This window comes from Frankliniella occidentalis, unplaced genomic scaffold, assembly GCF_000697945.3.
Source record: "Frankliniella occidentalis isolate FOCC.00 unplaced genomic scaffold, Focc_3.1 Scaffold7, whole genome shotgun sequence".
Taxonomy (NCBI): domain Eukaryota; kingdom Metazoa; phylum Arthropoda; class Insecta; order Thysanoptera; family Thripidae; genus Frankliniella; species Frankliniella occidentalis.
In genome coordinates, this window is record NW_026267137.1 from 845679 (window position 1) to 863857 (window position 18179).

An 18179-nucleotide genomic window follows, 5' to 3' on the forward strand; every position below is an offset into this window, starting at 1 on the left:
CCCCCCTGCATGTAGGCAACTCAACGGTACCGGGTGCCAATGTAAGACATTACAGTACGATGGGTTGCCTATATGCTCTGCCTGCAGGGGTATAGGCAACCCATCGTACTGTAATGTCCTAGCCTGGACACCCGCCTACACCCGCCGGTACATCCCCCCTGTGTCCGGGAGAATACGCGGCAGCTCGAAGGGTTGCCTACGCACTGGATTGCAGGCGCCGAGGGCGAGAGGGGGAGCGGTGGAGGTGGCGGCAGGCGGCCGGTCGCCACGGTTGCCTCACGGCACCTGCAAGCCAGAGCGTAGGCAACCCTTCGAGCTGCCGCGTATTCTCCCGGACACCCGGTACCGCCGCTTGCCGGTGGCAGGGAGGTCACCGTCAACCAGTCAGGAGTTCGGAGTCTTGCTCCCCTCCTTAGTGCCCAGCACTCTTGTCTGCTGTAACCGCTCCCCAACGTGTGCGTCGTATCGTGAGCGCGGAGTTTGCTGCTTTCCTAAAGTGAGAGACAAGCCAAATACATTTCCCCGTTTAGCAGTACGCAGCCCTCCTCCGCCCCCCGCCGCCGCCCTCCTCGAGCACCAGCGGCCCGGCGCCGCTGTGCGCATTCCTGCACGCCTCCAAGACCAGGCCCTCACTATTAGCAGCGAAAGTTTTGCGCGCAGCTATGCGCGAAAGCTCAATGCAAACAAACTCTGCCCGGTGTTCAAGGCGGGCGCCGCCGCGCCGAGTGCGAACGGCGGCCGTGCATGCGAACCTGTCGCTGCCGCCTCCAGCAGCCCCTCCCTCCGCTCCCCCTGCCGCCACCCCTTTTAGTACACGACTCTCCAATTGTGTAGTGTGAGCTGCATCACCGCGCCACAAGAACAGACACAGAAGCAAGAGGCGTGGTCTCGCTCACACGAGCGCGCGCGCACCAAAAAAAAAAGTCTCTCCTCCCTCTTACCAACAACCCTTCTTTGAGCAGTAGCGGCTCTTGTACAAACTCCCCCCCCCCCCCCCCGCACACACACATACACAGTCACACCGCACGCTCGCAAACCTCTCATTCTTCTTGTCTCTGCCCCCTTCCCCCATTGTACGAGGGTAATAAGGGGTGTTATGGAGTCTCGCGACACGTCCCCACGCCACATGACCGGGGTGGTGCGGCGGCGGGCGGGCGCCTGACGGCGGCGGCGACCACCCCTCACCAAACACACGCGCGCGCGCGCGGGGAGACGCACATGCAACACACATACAAACACATGCACAGCGATCGACAACACTAACCTGGCGGAGGTGTCGCGCCGGCCGGGGACGGCTGTCCAGGAGACAACGCTCCGAGTCGCACCTTCACGGGGGCACTTTCAGAGAGAGAGGAACAACGACAACGCACAACACACGACCCGCGGCGCTCGCGGCCGCCAGACGCACTCGCGAACAACTGACACGCGCGCGCGCGCCGGCACACGACGCGCACGTGCGTTGGGGGCGCGACGACCACGATGACACCCGCGCGTGTTGGACGCCGCGGCGCTGCGTGCTCGGCGGGGCCGGACTCGAGGGAGGAGGGGAGCGTGGTCCGTGCGATCGGGTCGGGCAGCACGCCTCGTCTGCCGAGCGGGAGGCGGCTGCGCGCGCCGCGTGGGGGCAGCAACCCCCCCTCCACGGGCTGCAGGCCGCCCGCCGCAGCCGCCCCGACCCCCCGCAAGCACCGACACCCCGCGCTGTCTGCCGCCTGCCGCCACCAAACCGTCCCTTCCTCCTAAACTCACCGTCAGTGTAGGGTAGGGTTTTTCTTTCAGTCTAGGAGGGTGCTGGGCGAGAAGAACCAGCAGCAGACGGTGGTGGTGTGGCGATGACTGGCCGTCCGCCAGTCCGCCCACCTCATCGTCTGCGGTGATCTGCTGCCTGAAAGCATTCCAGTAAAGCTGAAATGCAGAAGAATGCAGGGAACAAGAAAACGGAAGTCATCATGTTTCAGCATAGCGATTTCCGTTTTCTTCTTCCCCGCATTGGTCTGCATTTCAGCTTTATCGGAATACTTCATTCAGTTTGTGTTTTAAAACTGACTGTACAGTGGCAACCCACAGTGCCACCCCGACTTCCCTCTCACTCGATCATCGACGTCGATCATGTACAATGTACCTCCAACACCAACGATCATGTCAGTGCGATCACGGTTCGAATTCCCTCACACATCCTCCCCTGCCCCTCCCCTCTTTTCCCCGCATCACATACTACTGTATAATTAAGTAGTGGACTTGAAAAAAAATTGACTTGAGAAATTACCATACAATGGACTTAGATGTCCGTTATAAAATCAGCTTTTAAATTAAAAAGGTAAAGCACGGGATAATGTGGGACACAACTACTGTTATTTACACTTCCTTGATACTGGCTGAATCGATTCTAATTCACTCAAGTTTTTGGTCAACTTATTTGCAAATGATTTTTTTCAATCAAACACACGCTACGTAGCTGCCAGTGGAGAGAGGGGATTGAATTTGTTAATACTAACTTTCCAAGAATTCACATTCAGAACATGTATGCTACCAACGCTTACGAACAGAAATAAATTAATTTTGACAACACTAGTCTCATGGTCCATCCTGTCAAATCACCACGTAAACTACTTATCTTTTGAAAATAATTGAGAGGCAACTCCGAAACCACACAGCTGACAACTCACACATCATGAGCATAGATTATTTAAATCCAGTAATAATTTTGCAGGACCCTTAGGTATTCGAGAAAACACCATGCAGCTCGAACATTAACCATCCCACAGGCAATTTTAAACTTTTGTTTGGTTGGACGGTTAACTTTACCTCATATAGATGATAGTTGATTTCAATGTTGTTTTCGTTATATAGGTTGTCACCGACCAAATAATTTGTCCATCAGGGGTCGACTTTGAGACGGGTCGTCGCTTCAAGAGTCCATAATGTCTATCGGTCGATTCGGCTGTCAGAAATCACTGTCTTCACAGAGAACATACGTTTAAAACACGAAGGGTTGCTTCAGCCACTCCAAAAGCAATGAAAACGAATAATATTTGGTCAAAAGATAACTTGATATTTCTTTCCCGATGTGTTCAACGCGAAACGAGACCGCTGCGCACAGCCGGGGGCCCGGACGATGCCCGCCCTGACTGTTGACTGTTGCACTGTTGTTGTTGACGTTGACTCGCCGCGATGCCAAGAGATGGCGCTAGGACGCACACATAGTGAGGTTGTCTCCGGCGCATCCGCACGGATCCACATAGGGAGAGGAGGTCGATCGTGTCGGTGGTTGGAAACTCCATTTACAGTCTGACCAGCGAAAGAATGCTTCTGGTTCCCATAAGCGCCCATGCTATCGGGAAGCATTCTTTGGCTGGTTCGAGTGTACTTGAAATTCTTCTAAAACCAATTTTTCTTCTCAGGCCACCAAATTTCAAATGGACTTTAAACCCGTCATTTCACCAAGTCCCCCACTTGGAGTTCCGACGTGGCGGGTGTGTCTCTAAGACCTAGGGCGTGACCATTTACGTTGCCGTGCGGACTTATTTCTACAGCCGGTTAAAGCTGCCCGTGGCCGTGTCGGTCGGTTGGAGCAAACAGGGTCGTTTGACGGAGCAGAAGCTCAGCGCCTGTGAGACTCAGGGTAGGCCACCCCGCAGCCCGCACATGCACTGCAGGCAGAACTTTGCCTACCCATCAGGCGCTCTACGTAATCCTACGGGAGCAGTGGTCCTTCAGCCTATCGGTAGGAAGCACAGGTAGTCGCCAGAGGTCGGGTTAACGTTGAGTCCGTATCAGTCCGCGGACTCTAGGTTGGCGCCGCCGTGTTGGGGAAGGCGTGCAGCCGCAACGCGGTGTAGCGCCGCAGCGCGGTGTAGCGCAGCGGGACGTCCCGTTCTACACAGGCTGACCTGCTGCATGGCTGCGTTTCTAGCGTTTGTCTTTCGAGCTGTGATGTCCGCAATTACGTTTAACAAATGCAACAAATGATACGCAGTCGTTTGCAATATTACTTAAATCGTTTCGAGGTAGTAGGTGAAACAACAGATCAAAGACGTAATCAATAACGTAATGACTATTCGCACCACGGGACGAATAGATATTTATTTGGATTTCTGAAACAAAATGTTTTTAAAACAGTGCTGTTCAGTGAATTTTTAAAGTTCAACAAATCAGTATTTATAATCCCTGATTATCTACTTACATCGTCATGGAATGAAAATTATACTGTCTGAATGTGTATTGTTGAGGCAGTTTTGAAGGAATGTCAGCTATTACATTACCAAAACCATAATTAGCTAATGCACAAAATTTTTCAGACCTTTCATCCAAGCAGCACAGACCCTGTCTTGTAAATTTTGATTTAAAATTCTAAGCAAAGGAGCTTAAAGAATTTTAAATAACAAGTATAAAATCTACTTAACCACGAGACTAAACAAAAATAGGATTACAATCAAATAACTATCTTCATCACACAAAAGTGGTATAAAAACATTCATCATAATTTGATGACGCCCTTTAACTGTTTTACAAAAATAAAAATATGCAATAATTTTCAGGGGACTAGTCACAAAAGGCCCGTCACATTCATATTTGGTTTAGTAGTTGCTAGAAATTTTACTCAACAAAAAGTATTTATCAAAACTTACAGACACCAAACAAATATTCATGAACACAGATCTTTTTCTTGTCATAAGACTGCCTTTCAAAATCACCAAAACAATAAAAATAATATTAGGTCTTATTTTACACTACTCAGTAGAGGAAACTGGATACCACAGTACCCATTGTACTTCAGGTGACAAGATCAACAGGGCTACAACTAAAAACTGACACTGCTCCCGGCAATAAAGTCCGCCTTGACAGGCACTTCCATGTACTCCTCCTCGTCATCGCCGCCCTGGCCCTGGCAAGGGACGCCGCCGCCCCAGCCTGTCGTGTCTCCGCCTTCGGCCTCGGCAAAGTCGCCGTCCTCGGACCCCTCCTGCTTGGCCACCTTGAACTCGGCGCGCAGCTCGGCCGCCAGGATGTCCCGGTACTGCCTGAGGGTGGCGGTGGGCGCGGCGGGCGCACCAGGCGCGGCCAGCAGCGCCTGCTGCTGCATCCAGTCCAGGTACATGCGGTGCATCTTGCTGACGGAGTGGCCGTCCGCGAGGCACTGGCGCTGGAAGCCCTTGGAGTTGGGCGGGATCCCCGAGCGAGGGAAGAGGCGGCAGTGCTGCCGCACCGTCTCGACGATGTGCGCGGGGACGCGACGCGTCGCCTTGCGGTGCCGGCCCCTGCGGTCCACGACCGCGCCGTCGTCCCGGCCGCCGCCCTGGGCCCGGTGCACCTTGGCGATGGCAGACTCGACCCACGAGTCCGACACGTCGAGCGTGCGCAGGAACATGGTCTTGCAGACCGGGATCTCGCACTCGGTCTCGTAGCCGCGGCGCGAGCTGGGCTCGGCGCGGAACACGGTGAAGAAGTAGTTGCGGGTCGTCTTGCGGCGCGACAGCTCCGGGTCCACGTTGGTGGTGCGGTGCTTGGGCTCGCGCACGCGAGTGTGCCTGGAGATGAACAGCCACTGCAGCTGGTGGTCGCCCAGGCTCCAGAAGTGGTTGAAGATGGCCTGCCTGTCCTCCTCTTCGAGACGGTCCTTGCACCTGTCGAGAGTTAGAGGAAAACAACCATGAGGTGCGTCGAGTCTCGACTTGAGGAAGTCGGGCCACAAATGATACTCACCTAAAACGGCACGTGTCGACGCAGCCCTCGCCGAGGTGCCTGGCGCGGACCACCTTCCCCTTGAGGTTCACGTGCTCCTTGCCCGTGTTGAGCGCCTCCTTGCACAGGTTGGCCCTCCAGCGCGCGGGCTCGCGTTGGCGGGCGCGCTGCTTGTCCGAGGCCGTCGACGACGACCCGGCCGACGCCGAGGAGGCCGACAGCCGGAGCTTGCCCTCCAGCAGGGGCGCCACGACGGCGCCGTTGGGCAGGTCCCGGAGACCGAGCGTCTCCGGGTTGAGGTGATGGCGGAAGGCCTCGGGGACGGACGCGGCCCCCAGGAGGCCGCCGACGCCCACCCCCATCCCGGTCGCGGCCGCGCCCAGAGCTGCGCTCACGTCGGCGCGCTTCCGCTTCTTGGGCTTGGGGGGCGCGTTGGCGGCCAGCGCGTCGGCAGCTCCGCCCGCGGAGCCGCCCGCAGAGGCCACCTCACCCCCAGGGGCGCCGCCGACACCGCCCGACCCCACCATCCAGTGGTACGGGGTGTCGGAGAGGTCGCCGAGGGGTAGGTTGCCCAGGTGGCCAAGGTTGCCGAGATTCCCCGACAGGATCCCGGGGAGCACGGACTGCAGGCGGAGCAGCGCTGGGTTCGGCATGTCCGCAGTCCCCGGTCCACCCGCCCCGTCCCTGCCACCTGCTCGTCCCGGACCAAAGTTAAAATATATTGGTTTGTTATGGAACAAGGAAGCTTTATCCTTATTTTACTAGGCTTACCGTCAATATGGGGACTTCCTGCATAACCAAGAGAGTTGTTGACGAGTGGACCACATAGATTCCTGGCTTCCATAGAAGAGCCAAGTGGCATGTTGTACAGCCTACCCTCAGAATTTCCGTGAAGCATGCTGTCTGAGTCTTTTGAACCTGGTGAGAAGAAATACTCCAAGACGTTAAGTATCGGCACTTCTCTAGCTAAAGAAAAAGAATGAAGCAGACCGAAGTATCATGCAAGAGTCTTTTTCAAGCTCACCAGATGATTTGGATTTGTCTGAATCTCTATTGGCAATATTTTGTAAAGGAAGCATACTTTCTTGAGATGTGGATTCATTCACAGTTGGCAGAGCTTCAGCAAACACTAATTAAAACAAAATCAAAATTAGGAAGAGTCGAAAACGCCCAGCAATAAAAAAGAATCAGTAAAAACTTTGTTCGGAGTAACAATCTAATAAATTTACCTTTAGTCTTCTTCCGTCGCTTCTTTTTTTTTGTCACTTGTTGTTCTTCAGCAGGAGCATTAGTGCCTGAATTTCCATCCCGTGTTGCCTTGGTGTGTCTTCCTCTACAGTCAGGAGCCACAACTACTCCATTGGCAGCTTTTGAAATGGCCGTGTCAACCCAGGAATCCGAAACATCCAATGTGTGAAGAAACATTGTTTTACAGACAGGAATCTTTGCAGTTCCTTGGCGAAAGAAGTAAGAGCGAGATGTTTTTCTCCTTGACCTGATTGGATCTTGAGTTCTTTGTTTAGGTGCACGTACACTTGTATGCATGGCTATAAAAAGCCATTGTAATTGGTGATTACCCAGATTCCAAAAATATTCAAAAATATTAGTTCTGGCCTCTTTAGTGATACGTTCTTCACATTTAAACCTTAAACAATTTTAAACTTTATAGTATTGGGAAAAGCAAGAACAAAACCATCCACTGACAAAAGTTGTAGATAGATAAAATTAAACCAACCTGCAGCCTTTTGATGCACAGCCTTCTCCCATCCTTCGAGCCCTAATAAGCTTCCCTTTTGCATTTATATGAGCTTGACCTCGATTCAGAGCTTCTTTTGCCTCCATTACTTTAGTTTTCTTGGGTTGTTTAGGTGCCTTGTCTGTTGTTGTTTCATGGTCAGATTCTGCATCCGATTTACCATAATCCTCAGGAAGATGAACAGGTGCCTCTGGATCCAAATGATGTCGAAATGTGTCTGACATCTCATAGTGCCCCGTTCTTAATCCTGTTAGAAATTCTTTCCAATGAGCTGCTGTTGGTGCATTCTTTTGGTTGGTCCCTAAATTTTCTTCTCCTGTAGAACAGTAAAATCATAAAATTACTAGAACTAGAAGAGGAAATATCAGAGCTAATTATTTCACAACAAGACACAACTTAGAAATTTATCGAGGTACCTGTGCTTTTTCCCCCAAGGTCTGATGAGGTTGAACAAGACACGTTCTGTGACGGATTACTGCCATCATTTGGATGGGATATTCTTTGAATAGAATGGTTTTCTCTAATATTTGGCTGCCCACAATCTAAAAATTCAAAATAAGATGACAGTTACCAAACTATATCCTCAGGTATTTCAAAATGAGAAAGCAGGACACATAAACAGATTTACCCTTTGTATGTCGGTTCACAGGTGCACCTTCATGAGAGTTGGGTAATTCAACCTGTTTTTGTAGTGCAAGTTCGCCTAATTGTATATTTTGTTCTCTTCTAACATTAGACTAAAATAAACAGAAAAGAAATAAGAAAATCAATAAATTGTACATATTTATCAACCAATTTAAATAATACTTTAAAAAAACAAAAACAGAAAAGGATTATACTAACCAGTGCAGGAGTAGCATTATTTCCTAAGTAACTATTATCAGTATTGGCTAATCTCTGGTGGGCAGAATATGTACTATGAGGGTAGTGAGCATAATGTAAATCATGTGAAGTTTTGTAGTGGTTAGTTAAGGGAAGGGCTGAAGTGGCTGCTCTCAGTGAATCCTTCTCCAGAAGAACATTTTGATCTTTGTTGTGCGGTTGTAAAGATGCCCAAGGTGGCCACACTGATGGAATTTCTCCAAGATTGCCTAGAGAACAACAAATAATTGTTAAGAGGGGCAAATATAAAACAAAAGGGTAGACAGAATGGTACATTAATATTTTACGCTCACCCATGCCGTCATTACGAGTAGTGTGCCATGCAGAGTGTGCACCATAATTTGATGGATTCATGGCAGAGTTTCTATCCATGTTTCCTAGAAATGTTCCAGCAATCCTGAGAACAATAAGAATACCAAATAAAAAACACATACAATGACCAAAGGACCATTCAAGAAGCCGAGAGCTAGCTTCGGCAATTAATTAAATATACATCAGGCCAGTGATATAGCGAGAAAAAATTGGAAAGTGTCAAAAAAAAAACACTGAATGAAAACAGAATGATTGACAGACATACATCCTAACCTTACAAAACACTCAAAGGTACATCATCGATTTGATATGAAGGCATTTCTGAATTTATAACAAAAGAGCTCAAGTAACAGAGGGCCTTTTGAAGAGTTGTGCAAAAAAGCAATCCAAAACACGACAAATTACGGAAATATGAGAGTACATAACCGGCCAACTTACTGATTTTGAGCCATGGTGTCTTGTAAACCTCAACAAAATCCAAACAAAAAGTAAAGGACAAACTGTGATTTCCTTGGCAATTTTTCTTTGTCACATTCTTGAAGACGGGTGAATGGTGCGACAGGCAATGATTGCCATTTTCGTCCTAATACGAACGTTGACAGAGGCGATACATGGCCATGAATGAGTTCCCTTGTCCATCGTGATGCATATCCCAGACACACGCGAAACGACTTATTGTTCGTGGAGACTGTTCTTCGTTCCGAGAATTTCAAGGTATGATTGCTACCCAAATGTGTTGAAAATTAGAGCTGTTTTTGTTTTCCTTGTGATAATCAACTCAAGAGAAAACTATTGTCTGCTCGTCACTCACACAAACACACAAAATAACAACACCCACTCCCTACATCTCGAGCATCTCGAGCATCTCGAATATCTCGAATACTTCGAATATCGATCTGTATCGAGACTTCTCCACCCGCGCTCGCTTAAATGCAAGCGGAGGTGTGACACTTTTGTGGATTAATATGACTATTGTCCAATAGGTCCAGTCTATGTGATGGTTGTTTGAGTTTTGAAATGGGGCAACAGCTAAGTTTCATAAAGGATAACGATGGAGTGATGTATCACTTAGGGCGAGGGGTTCACTGATCCATCACATCACACTATATGAGTGATAATGATATGTCACTGACATGATGCATCATTAGGCCCCATTCAAAAATAAGAAATATCAAAATAAGTGAGTGGTCATTTACTATTGTTGAACCTTGATGAAGGCAAATATATGAATGATCACGATCCTCGGGCCCAGACGCACACTGGTTCACACTGGGGACAGAAGGAGTTGATGGGTAGCACCGCACTGGGGCAAACCAAAAAATACGTGGTCAGCAACAGATAGAAGCAGATTACAAAAAAATCGAAATAATCCTGCAAAAGGCCTAAACCATACAGACACATTCCCTCCCACCATCTCAAGCAGTTCCGACAGGTATGACACTGGGGTGCCGGGAGCTCGACTGCGGGCTGAGGGCGTGGGGCGGCTGGGATGGTGCAGGTTCGCGCTCGCCGACGAACGAAGAAGAGGAGGACGGCGTGCTACTCGCCAGGGCGGCAGCCTTGTTGGGGGAGGAGCCCGACGACGCAGACGCCTCGGGCCCGCTCCTCATGACGTCGGCGGCGGCGCCCGGCTCGGGGCTGGTGTAGAACTCGAACACCAGCCTGCTGCCACCCTTGTTGTCCGTCGTGGCAGGGTTCGCCCACCCTGGTACAGGCAGGGGGCACAAGAGCAGCAGGGCTTGAGCCGCCCGGGGCCAACACCAAAACCAGAAAACAGCGATGAGCTTGCCAGCGCGTGCTCACTGGTGACGTCCGCTGGCTGCTGTGAGTGGGTGGCCGAGCAGGTCGCCGACGAGGACGTGAGCACGAGGAGGACGGCGGCGACCGTCGCCGTCGTGGTCGGCGAGGCCGCCGCCGGGTCCAGGGTTGCCATGGCTGCGGGGGCGGGCCGCGAGTGCGTCGCGTACGTCTGGCCCAACAGGTGTGATAGCGGGCGCGAGCAGCGCGAGCAAGCGCCGGGCTGGGCTGCAGGGGCTCCCGCGCAAAAAGTGTTTCCAATACCCCCCCCCCACCTCTTTTCTCCTCCTACTTTGGCCAAACAACCTCCTCAGATTGGCCAGTCTCCGAAAGCATGCAGAGGCGTGCGTGGGAGCGACCCAAAGGGGAGGAGGGGGGCACAGGGAGTAGTATAGTGAGAGGAGGCGAGCACATCTCCTTATTGCAACAATTAGGGTCGCGTAGTTTTGGCCGAGTCGCCTGCACAGTGACTGCTAAAGGGAACTTTGGAGACTCTCATGTAAACTGGCACTTGCTGGATCGGTGTGGAGGAAAAAAACATGGACGTTTGTTGTTGTTTAAGTGACTCCAGTGTTTAATCTGCACCACGTCTTTTTCTAAAAATACAAATGAGCGAATACAGCGTTTTAGCTTCTATATATAGTATATATGAAATAAGATTATGGACGTATAAATGGGAAAACGGGGTGACATTTGGTTTTGTCGAATTTTCATTCAGGTCATTTTTTCGATACTTAGCCTAATGAATGATGAATGAAGGGAAGGCGCTGAGGAACTTATGGACGTAGTCTTCCAAATCAAAAACCATCGGAGAAATGTGAAGTTGGAGGTAGAGTCGAATGACAGTCTTTGAGGTAAAACAACTAAACATCACACAAAACAGATTCATACAAAAGAGGGAATTACCAGATCGAGCTCGGAGGGAAGCAGAGTACAAGAAAGGGAGATCTACCCTCACCCCTCCTCACTCAAGGCAAGAGCTCAACGTCACTATGCAATCGGCACTAGTGCCTGTTATAACAATAGTAGTAGTACGATCTAAACAAATAAATATTTTTAAAAAACATTAAGTGTAATAATACGCATTTTCCTTGAGAACGCAGTTTTGTCAAAATCACATCGAGTGATGTTAGTGTCAAGCTTTGTGGTTGTTTGGTGGCCCACATCATTTTGATTTCAAAAATTAAATCACTTGGTGTCAAAATGACGTCGAAGCAGACCGCCAAACTGACAAAGTCTCGACACTCACAAGACTTGATGTCATTTTGACGAAACTGTGTTCTTTGGGATTCTTTCTTGCAACTTACTAATAAATTCCTATAAATTTTCTTTTTGTAAAAAAAAAAAACACAAGAAAAACAGATAGCGTCCACGCATAAAACACGCGACGCAAGCGCTTATTACACAACGTCGATCGGTAAAAAGTCTCTCCCGCGCGATGCGTTTGCCGAAGAGTGCACAATAACTTGGTCTTCCCTCAGACTTGCACCGGTGTGGCCTCGCCGGCCTCCTCCTCCTCGTGCTTCTTCTTGATCTTCTTGATGCACAGGCAGGTGATGATGCTGGTGTTGCAGAGGATGCTGCAGACGCAGCAGCAGAGCAGCCAGCCCAGCAGGAAGGAGATGAGCGACACCAGGTTGAACACGAAGGCGAACCAGTACAGCGTCTTGTTGCAGTAGCCCGCGCTGTACGGCCAGTACTGGCCGTAGTCGTACTCCGGAGTGTAGATCCCGAACGTCCAAACGCAGCCTGCGGAGAGGAAAATCGGGGAAAGTAGAAGATACACTTTCTTCAAGCGTCTATGTATCTTAGTTGCCAAGTGCACATCCCACTCACCCAGGATCATCCAGATGAACATGAAGAGTGACAGGAGGGAGAAGATGGCTGGCTTCTGGGAGTCCTTGAGGTAGCTGAGCTTGCGGGCCATGTCGATGGAGGTGGACAGGTGGAGTATCGACGTCACGACCCCGGACACGATGAGGTGCATGGGGATGTTGCGGTTGGCGGGGCAGTCGTCCCGCCAGATGGCGCCGACCAGGATGGCGATGTACGGCACCGAGGCGCCAAGCAGGTGGCCCGTCCACACGAGCCATTTCCTCGCAGTCTCTGTAAAAGCAGGAGGGAGAACGTTACGAGGTGCATAAAATAATTTCGACAAGTTCGGAGAAGGCAGAACGCGCAGCCATGCCATTCCCCACAGCCCCAGGGGGTTGGCCCGTTGGCGGGGTTGGCCCGTTGGCCGGGTTGACCCGAGCCCAGGGCGCCCAGGGACCTGACCTTTGCTTCTGTGAGGAGCGCGCCGCGGTGCGTGCACCCCCGATGCAGCGGTGGGGTGGACGGGCGGGAGGGGAAATTTCTAGTCGGCCTGCGTGCCGCACCGCGCGGCGCAGGCCGAGGTGCGATTTCAACTTCTGCTTATCTAGAATTGAGGACACATTTGGGGGGGGGGGGCGTGGGCGGCCGGCGTGGGGAATTAGGTATCGTCCAGAATGTACACGTCCGTTTTACTCAAGATGCTCAAGATTCATTCGTTTAATTACGCGGGAGCTCGGCGCCTGCGAGGCTCGTGGTAGGCCACGCCGCAGTACACGCATGCAATGCAAGCAAAGTGATGCCTACCCACCAGGCGCCATGAGAGCTCGCAATGTGGGCTTAATCTGACCGGCGATTGCGACGGACCTACCTTCTTGACGACCCCTTAGTCTGACATGAATCTCTATTAGCAGAAATCCTTGATAGAACATACGCCCCCGCGAGCGGAAGTGTCTTATCTCCCGTTCGAAAGCCACGGTCGTCCGGTGTGATACCGGTGTATACACTTTAAAACTAATAAATGAATACTCACTGTTTTCGTCAAACTCTTGGGACACGCGCTGCTTGATTTGGGACAGCTTCCTGGTCTTGACGCTACCCTCGGCCGTCTTTTCGACTTCGGTGTCCTCCACGGCGATCGTAGTCTCCGGCGGAGCTGCAAAACGCAGAAATGCCGCCAAAATAGAGTGTGTTGTTTAATGTTCACCCTCACTCAGAGGATGCGGTGTCGTACCGTGGGTGCCGTTCTTGCCGTCCAGCTGCTCGGGCGTGAGCAGGGCCGTCTTGATCTCCACCGTCTCGGACTTGTTGACGGTGCTGGTGGTGATCTTGCCGACCCGCTTCTCGGGCTCCGGCGCCTTGCCGAGCTTGGAGCTGTGAACACGACGGTAAGGCGGCGGCGAGCCGCTGTATACAAAAACACATCGCAAGGGTAGCGGCGGCCAACTTTGTTTTGATTCCGCGCGGTGACCTCTGACCGTCAAAATGAGTATTAAGATTGGATTTTAAAAATAAGTAAACTACAAGTGTTACAAACAGTGTCCAGAGTCGCGCGCCGCCGGTCGTGCTCCTCACTCATGTCAGCGTGGAGCGCCACCTGTCGGCGGCCCACGACACTAGTCCTATGATTGCTCTACACTGCGAGAACACCAGAAAAACCACCTACATTTTTTTTTTTTGAGGTATTTAATGTGTTAAGGTAACTATGGTTTCTCAAATGATCAAGATGGTCGGCAAGATCAAATGATAACGAAATAATGTGTGCAAATGCTATTTTGTTGTGTAATGTTTTGCAGTCCTATTTTTCTCGTTTTTTTTTAAACACTGTTTTCTTTTTCCTCTAGGAGAGGTCGCGGTCCAAATGGCACCACCACCGCCACCTACCTCATGGCGTTGGTGCTGGAAGTCGTCGACAGTTCCTACTTGCTGTCGCACCGCCGCGGTGTCGCCGGAGTGAGGTGCTGCTGGCTGCTGGAGCGGGGAGAGTCACACTGCTCCGGAGGAGGAGCAGGAGGGCGCCTGAGAGAGAGGGTCACAACAATGAAAACAGTACTGCAGCCGCGCTGCTGGGCGGACCGGAGCAGAACGAGCGTCGCCGGCGGCGGATTGGCGACTGGCCGACTGCCTGTACGAGAGTAAAAGAGGGGGGGGGGGGACGTAGCGTTATCAGGAGGGTCTCCGTGTGGAGGTGTAGTATCGCCGGACCGAGAGGCGTGGCTCACGAGACGCCGAGCGCGGTTTCTGCCTTGAACTTGAGCCGCAAGTGCGCGGCGCGCGCGACGAGAGGCTCATGCCCGGGCCGCCGCGGCCGCGAGCTATTTCAAGGTAACCACGCACCGAAGGTCGCAGCACGGCGCCGTGCCTCGGTTGTGGCACGCCACGCCACGCCACGCCACAACCTGCTATATCGTGGGTCAGCCCAGTCGGACCGTGCGGACTGACGGACGACGCCCACTCTGACGGACACTCGGCTGGATGATGAGGCGCTCCATTCCGCCGCGGGTCCTACTTTGCGAGCCGCGGTGCCCGGGAAAATGGGTGGGGAGGGGGTTATTGTGCTTCCCCGAGGGGGAGGTGGGGAGGGGGGGGGGCTGGCGTCTCCCGCCCTGGCTTGGCGCGAGTGCCAGGGACTACGGGTGGCACTGCGACGTCGTCGTCGTTACGGCGGGCGGCCGCGGTAACCAGGACCGACACCTGCCCGTCGAACTCTCGAAGTGGACGCGTCTCTGTCCGGGACGCGCGGTGGCAGCGCTCGCGGGGCGGACGACGACGACGGCGCTGCGGGACTCCGGGTGCCACGACCACTACCGCGGAAAGGGCTCCCTGACGACGAGGGGAAGAGGGGAAGTGGCGGGCTCGGCCGTCTACTAAACTGGGGCACCTACGCGTACGCGGCTCGGGCTGCACTGGAGCGGCTAGGCGCTCGGCTCGTCGCGGGCGTCGTCGGGCGTCGGGACGCTGGGCGGTCCGGAGGCACACTGAGCTCTGCGGAGCTCTGGCAGTGGTGCCTGGCCTAGCCTAGCGTGCGCGTCCACGGCGTCGCGGCGCGGCCGGGCGTGGCGGGGCGTGGCGCGGAGCGGCGGGGCGCGGGAGGCGCCAGAGGCTACCGCCCTCAGCAGCGCCGCCGCAGCGCGCGCGCGCTCCATGGAACTGGAGCAAATCTCCAGGAAAACAAGATTTGTGGAGGCATGTTTTGAGGATTCTTCCCAAGTATGTGGCAGTGTTCCAATGGGTAGGGTTGGCTGGGTATAAACATATAAAGGCGGAGAGGGTGTAAAGTGTGTCTGGCTCACGTTAAAATTACGCATGTCAATAATAACTTGACGAAAAATTTCTTAGGTATTATTATTTTGATGAGTCCCGTCGGTTGCTTCTTGCAAGCGATACACACACTCGTCCCCAATAAAAGGGCATGGGCGCCAAAAAGGTGAAACGAGTTTTCCTCCAGTTAGTACTACACCAGGATAATTGGCCGACCAAACTTTCGAAAGTTACGCCGCAGGACATGGACGCGTGATGGCGGGTTGCCTATTCGCTTGGACCGTAGGCGCCGGCGGCATGGCATTTGGTCAGCCACGATGTGAGACAAACTCATCGTCCTGTGCACCGCGGAACCGTGGATCTCCAGAGAGGACCTGGACCGAGCTGAACCAGTCAGCTACCCGACCGTCATTCTCGGGACTGGTTCTGAATTTATTGAAGGGAATTTGTATTTTGAGCATAGTTCTTCTTTAAAACTAAGGAGGCATTGTACATTAAGTCATTGTCTAAAGCAAGCAAGTGATCGCTACACATCAGAGTGTTCCAAAATTACAATCCGAGCATGCTTGCTCACGGGTTTGCGCATGGTTCCCGATCTCGGATTCGAGCAGAATGTGCCTTGTTTGAATTGAAATATATGTAATTTGGCTACCCTTTTTGCAAAAAAGGTACGTTTGATCCAAAATCCGAGATGGGAAACCATGCGCAAGTAGTGGTCCTCGCTTTCATGTTGGAGCATCCCTGCTACACATCCAATTTAAGCCAAAGTCGTCGCGTAGACGGAACCCGAAGCAACCATGAGCAAGGAGAGGAGGGTGGGACGTTGACATTTCACCTTCTCGGGGGGAATGACCCCACGGTACCCCTCCGCGCTACGCCACGCCCCGCCACGCGGTGACCACGTGGGTGCGCCATGTCACCCAGCGCCCCAGCAGCGCCCCGCCTCCCCTCCTCCGCCCTGGCCGCCCTCACTCACTACCCTCTCTTCCCGCGCTGCCACTGGTGGAGCGGCGCCGGGGTGGCGCCAGCACGGCGCCAGCGTGTCGCGACGGCCGGACCCACCCCTAGGCGCGCGGCGCCGCGCGGCCACCCCTCCCACATTCAACACGACGGCCGAGGAGGGCGAGCGGCGGGGCGGAGCGCGGCCGGAGCGCGGGCTGCCCTCCTCCGTGGCCTACATATCGAGGCGCCGTTGACGCGGTGCGGGTGCCGTTGGCCCCGGAGGACCCCCGCCTGCCCCGCCCACCCCGCTCAGCCCCTCGCCGCGCCCCCCGCGCAGCAGATTCCTTTGTCTGCGGCGGCGTCCTGGTGTGGCCGAGGAGGCGCCCGCCCAACCCAGGGAGCGGCGACGAAGATACTGCATACCATTCCTCACCTCCTCATACTCGATAACGTTTATTCCAGATTGGCTGCCCCGAGTATTGCCAACACCGGCGTCGCCCAGAGCCACCCGCCCCACCCCCCTAATCCGCGCAAGCGACATTTCGGTTCTCAACCCCCTACGCTTAAGGTCATGCCCGCGAGCTGAGAGGGAGTGCCTCCAACACCGTCGAGTCAATGAAAATAAAAATATGATAGAATTTTTCTTTTGACTCAGAGGAATTTCATTGATTCAAGGGAAAAATTCCTGTAGAGTAAAATCGCTTCAAGTTACAGAAACATTCTGTCATATTTTCCAGTGGTTAAATTTCCATTGATCAAAGGGATTCTCCGTTAATTCAAGGGAACAATTTTCAGCGGGGAGGTAGGCCACGACTCGTTCTCAACACAGTCACTCAGTTAATTTGTTATTTCATGCGAGAGAAGTTGGTATGCATGTGTGTAAAAGGTCAATTGCAGCACTCCCAGGAGGATATTAGGTCCCTCCCCCGCAGGGTAGATATGCCCTCCACACTTACGGGATTTTGATATCTATTCGCTAATTTGGCAGTGCCGACGGACCTCCTAAGACTTCACGTGGCTGGGGGGTGTATATACAGGGGATGCGAGTGTGACAGGTCGCCAGCGAGCGCTAGGGCAGCTAGGGCGCTTGAGTTGCATGGAGTGGGGGGGGGGGGCGAGTGTTTTGGCGTCGCCAAGTCGCGCTTGTGGTGCACGGAAAGACGCGACGAACGGGAGGCATCGTATTAACTGTTCGGCGTACGTGTTGGTGCTGGTAGCAGCTACGAATAGGGTATTTCACTCGAGGAAAACTGGAGCCAAAGGCGAACGTCATCGCTCCACACGAACAGTTTTCTGGTTAGTGTCTTCCTTCACTCTGATTGGTTGACGGCGTCGTGGTTCTCGAACCCGTCGCGCTAGACCGTCGCATGTCGCATACTAGCGGCGAGTCTGAGAACTTCATCGACGACAACCAATCAGCGTCGTGTGAAGCTTGTGGCTACAACTCTTTATAACCTACAAACAGGGTCGTGTTTGTGGTCGAATTCGTCTCGTAAATCTACTGAAGCTGCGAAAAGGGCGGCATCTACGCTGCACCCTGCGCCCCTGGCGTCATTTGGCGTGACCGCGCGTCAGAAATAGTACCGCCTACTCGACACATGAATAGTTTCCCTTGGGCGCAAAGCATACAGAAAGTGAGAGAAGGGGGTGGGTGGGAGTGGGGGAGGTCTCCACCTCGCATCGTACACCCATTCATCTGCATCAGTTTGGTAATTGTGTTGGTGGACGAAAATAA

The 18179-nt window shown here is 52.8% G+C and overlaps 2 protein-coding genes across 8 annotated transcripts in view; both read right to left on the reverse strand.

Moving 5' to 3' along the window:
- Positions 1–4039: 4039 nt before the first annotated feature.
- On the reverse strand, positions 4040–10636 carry LOC113210344 (uncharacterized). Of its 5 annotated transcripts, none has more exons than XM_052273257.1 (13): positions 10436–10636; positions 10044–10337; positions 9829–9901; positions 8614–8717; positions 8282–8529; positions 8067–8175; positions 7855–7980; positions 7418–7754; positions 6912–7327; positions 6707–6811; positions 6454–6600; positions 5704–6373; positions 4040–5624 (listed from the first exon to the last, which is right to left on the reverse strand). In XM_052273257.1, exons 4-13 carry the CDS (start codon positions 8690–8692, stop codon positions 4802–4804), a joined length of 3060 nt encoding a protein of 1019 aa, XP_052129217.1. In that variant the 5' UTR covers positions 8693–8717; positions 9829–9901; positions 10044–10337; positions 10436–10636; the 3' UTR covers positions 4040–4801. The 5 variants fall into 5 exon arrangements, with proteins under 5 accessions (XP_052129217.1, XP_052129207.1, XP_052129204.1 ...); XM_052273247.1 differs by having other exon boundaries at positions 9829–9935; XM_052273244.1 differs by having other exon boundaries at positions 9829–9935; positions 10030–10337.
- Positions 10637–10975: 339 nt separating this feature from the next.
- The window catches only part of LOC113210347 (uncharacterized), a 7546-nt gene continuing 342 nt past the window's right edge, over positions 10976–18179 (reverse strand). Inside the window, exons 1-6 of one of the 3 annotated variants that reach the window (XM_026428306.2) lie at positions 15127–15247; positions 14126–14260; positions 13476–13615; positions 13275–13397; positions 12266–12535; positions 10976–12178 (exon numbers count right to left, since the gene is read on the reverse strand). In XM_026428306.2, the coding sequence (XP_026284091.1) occupies positions 11907–12178; positions 12266–12535; positions 13275–13397; positions 13476–13615; positions 14126–14130 (810 nt within the window). In that variant the 5' untranslated portion in view covers positions 14131–14260; positions 15127–15247 and the 3' untranslated portion in view covers positions 10976–11906. Of the gene's footprint in view, positions 12179–12265; positions 12536–13274; positions 13398–13475; positions 13616–14125; positions 14261–14640; positions 14660–15126; positions 15248–18179 lie in introns of those variants that run through there. The other 2 variants (XM_052273398.1, XM_052273394.1) reach the window with 2 other exon arrangements.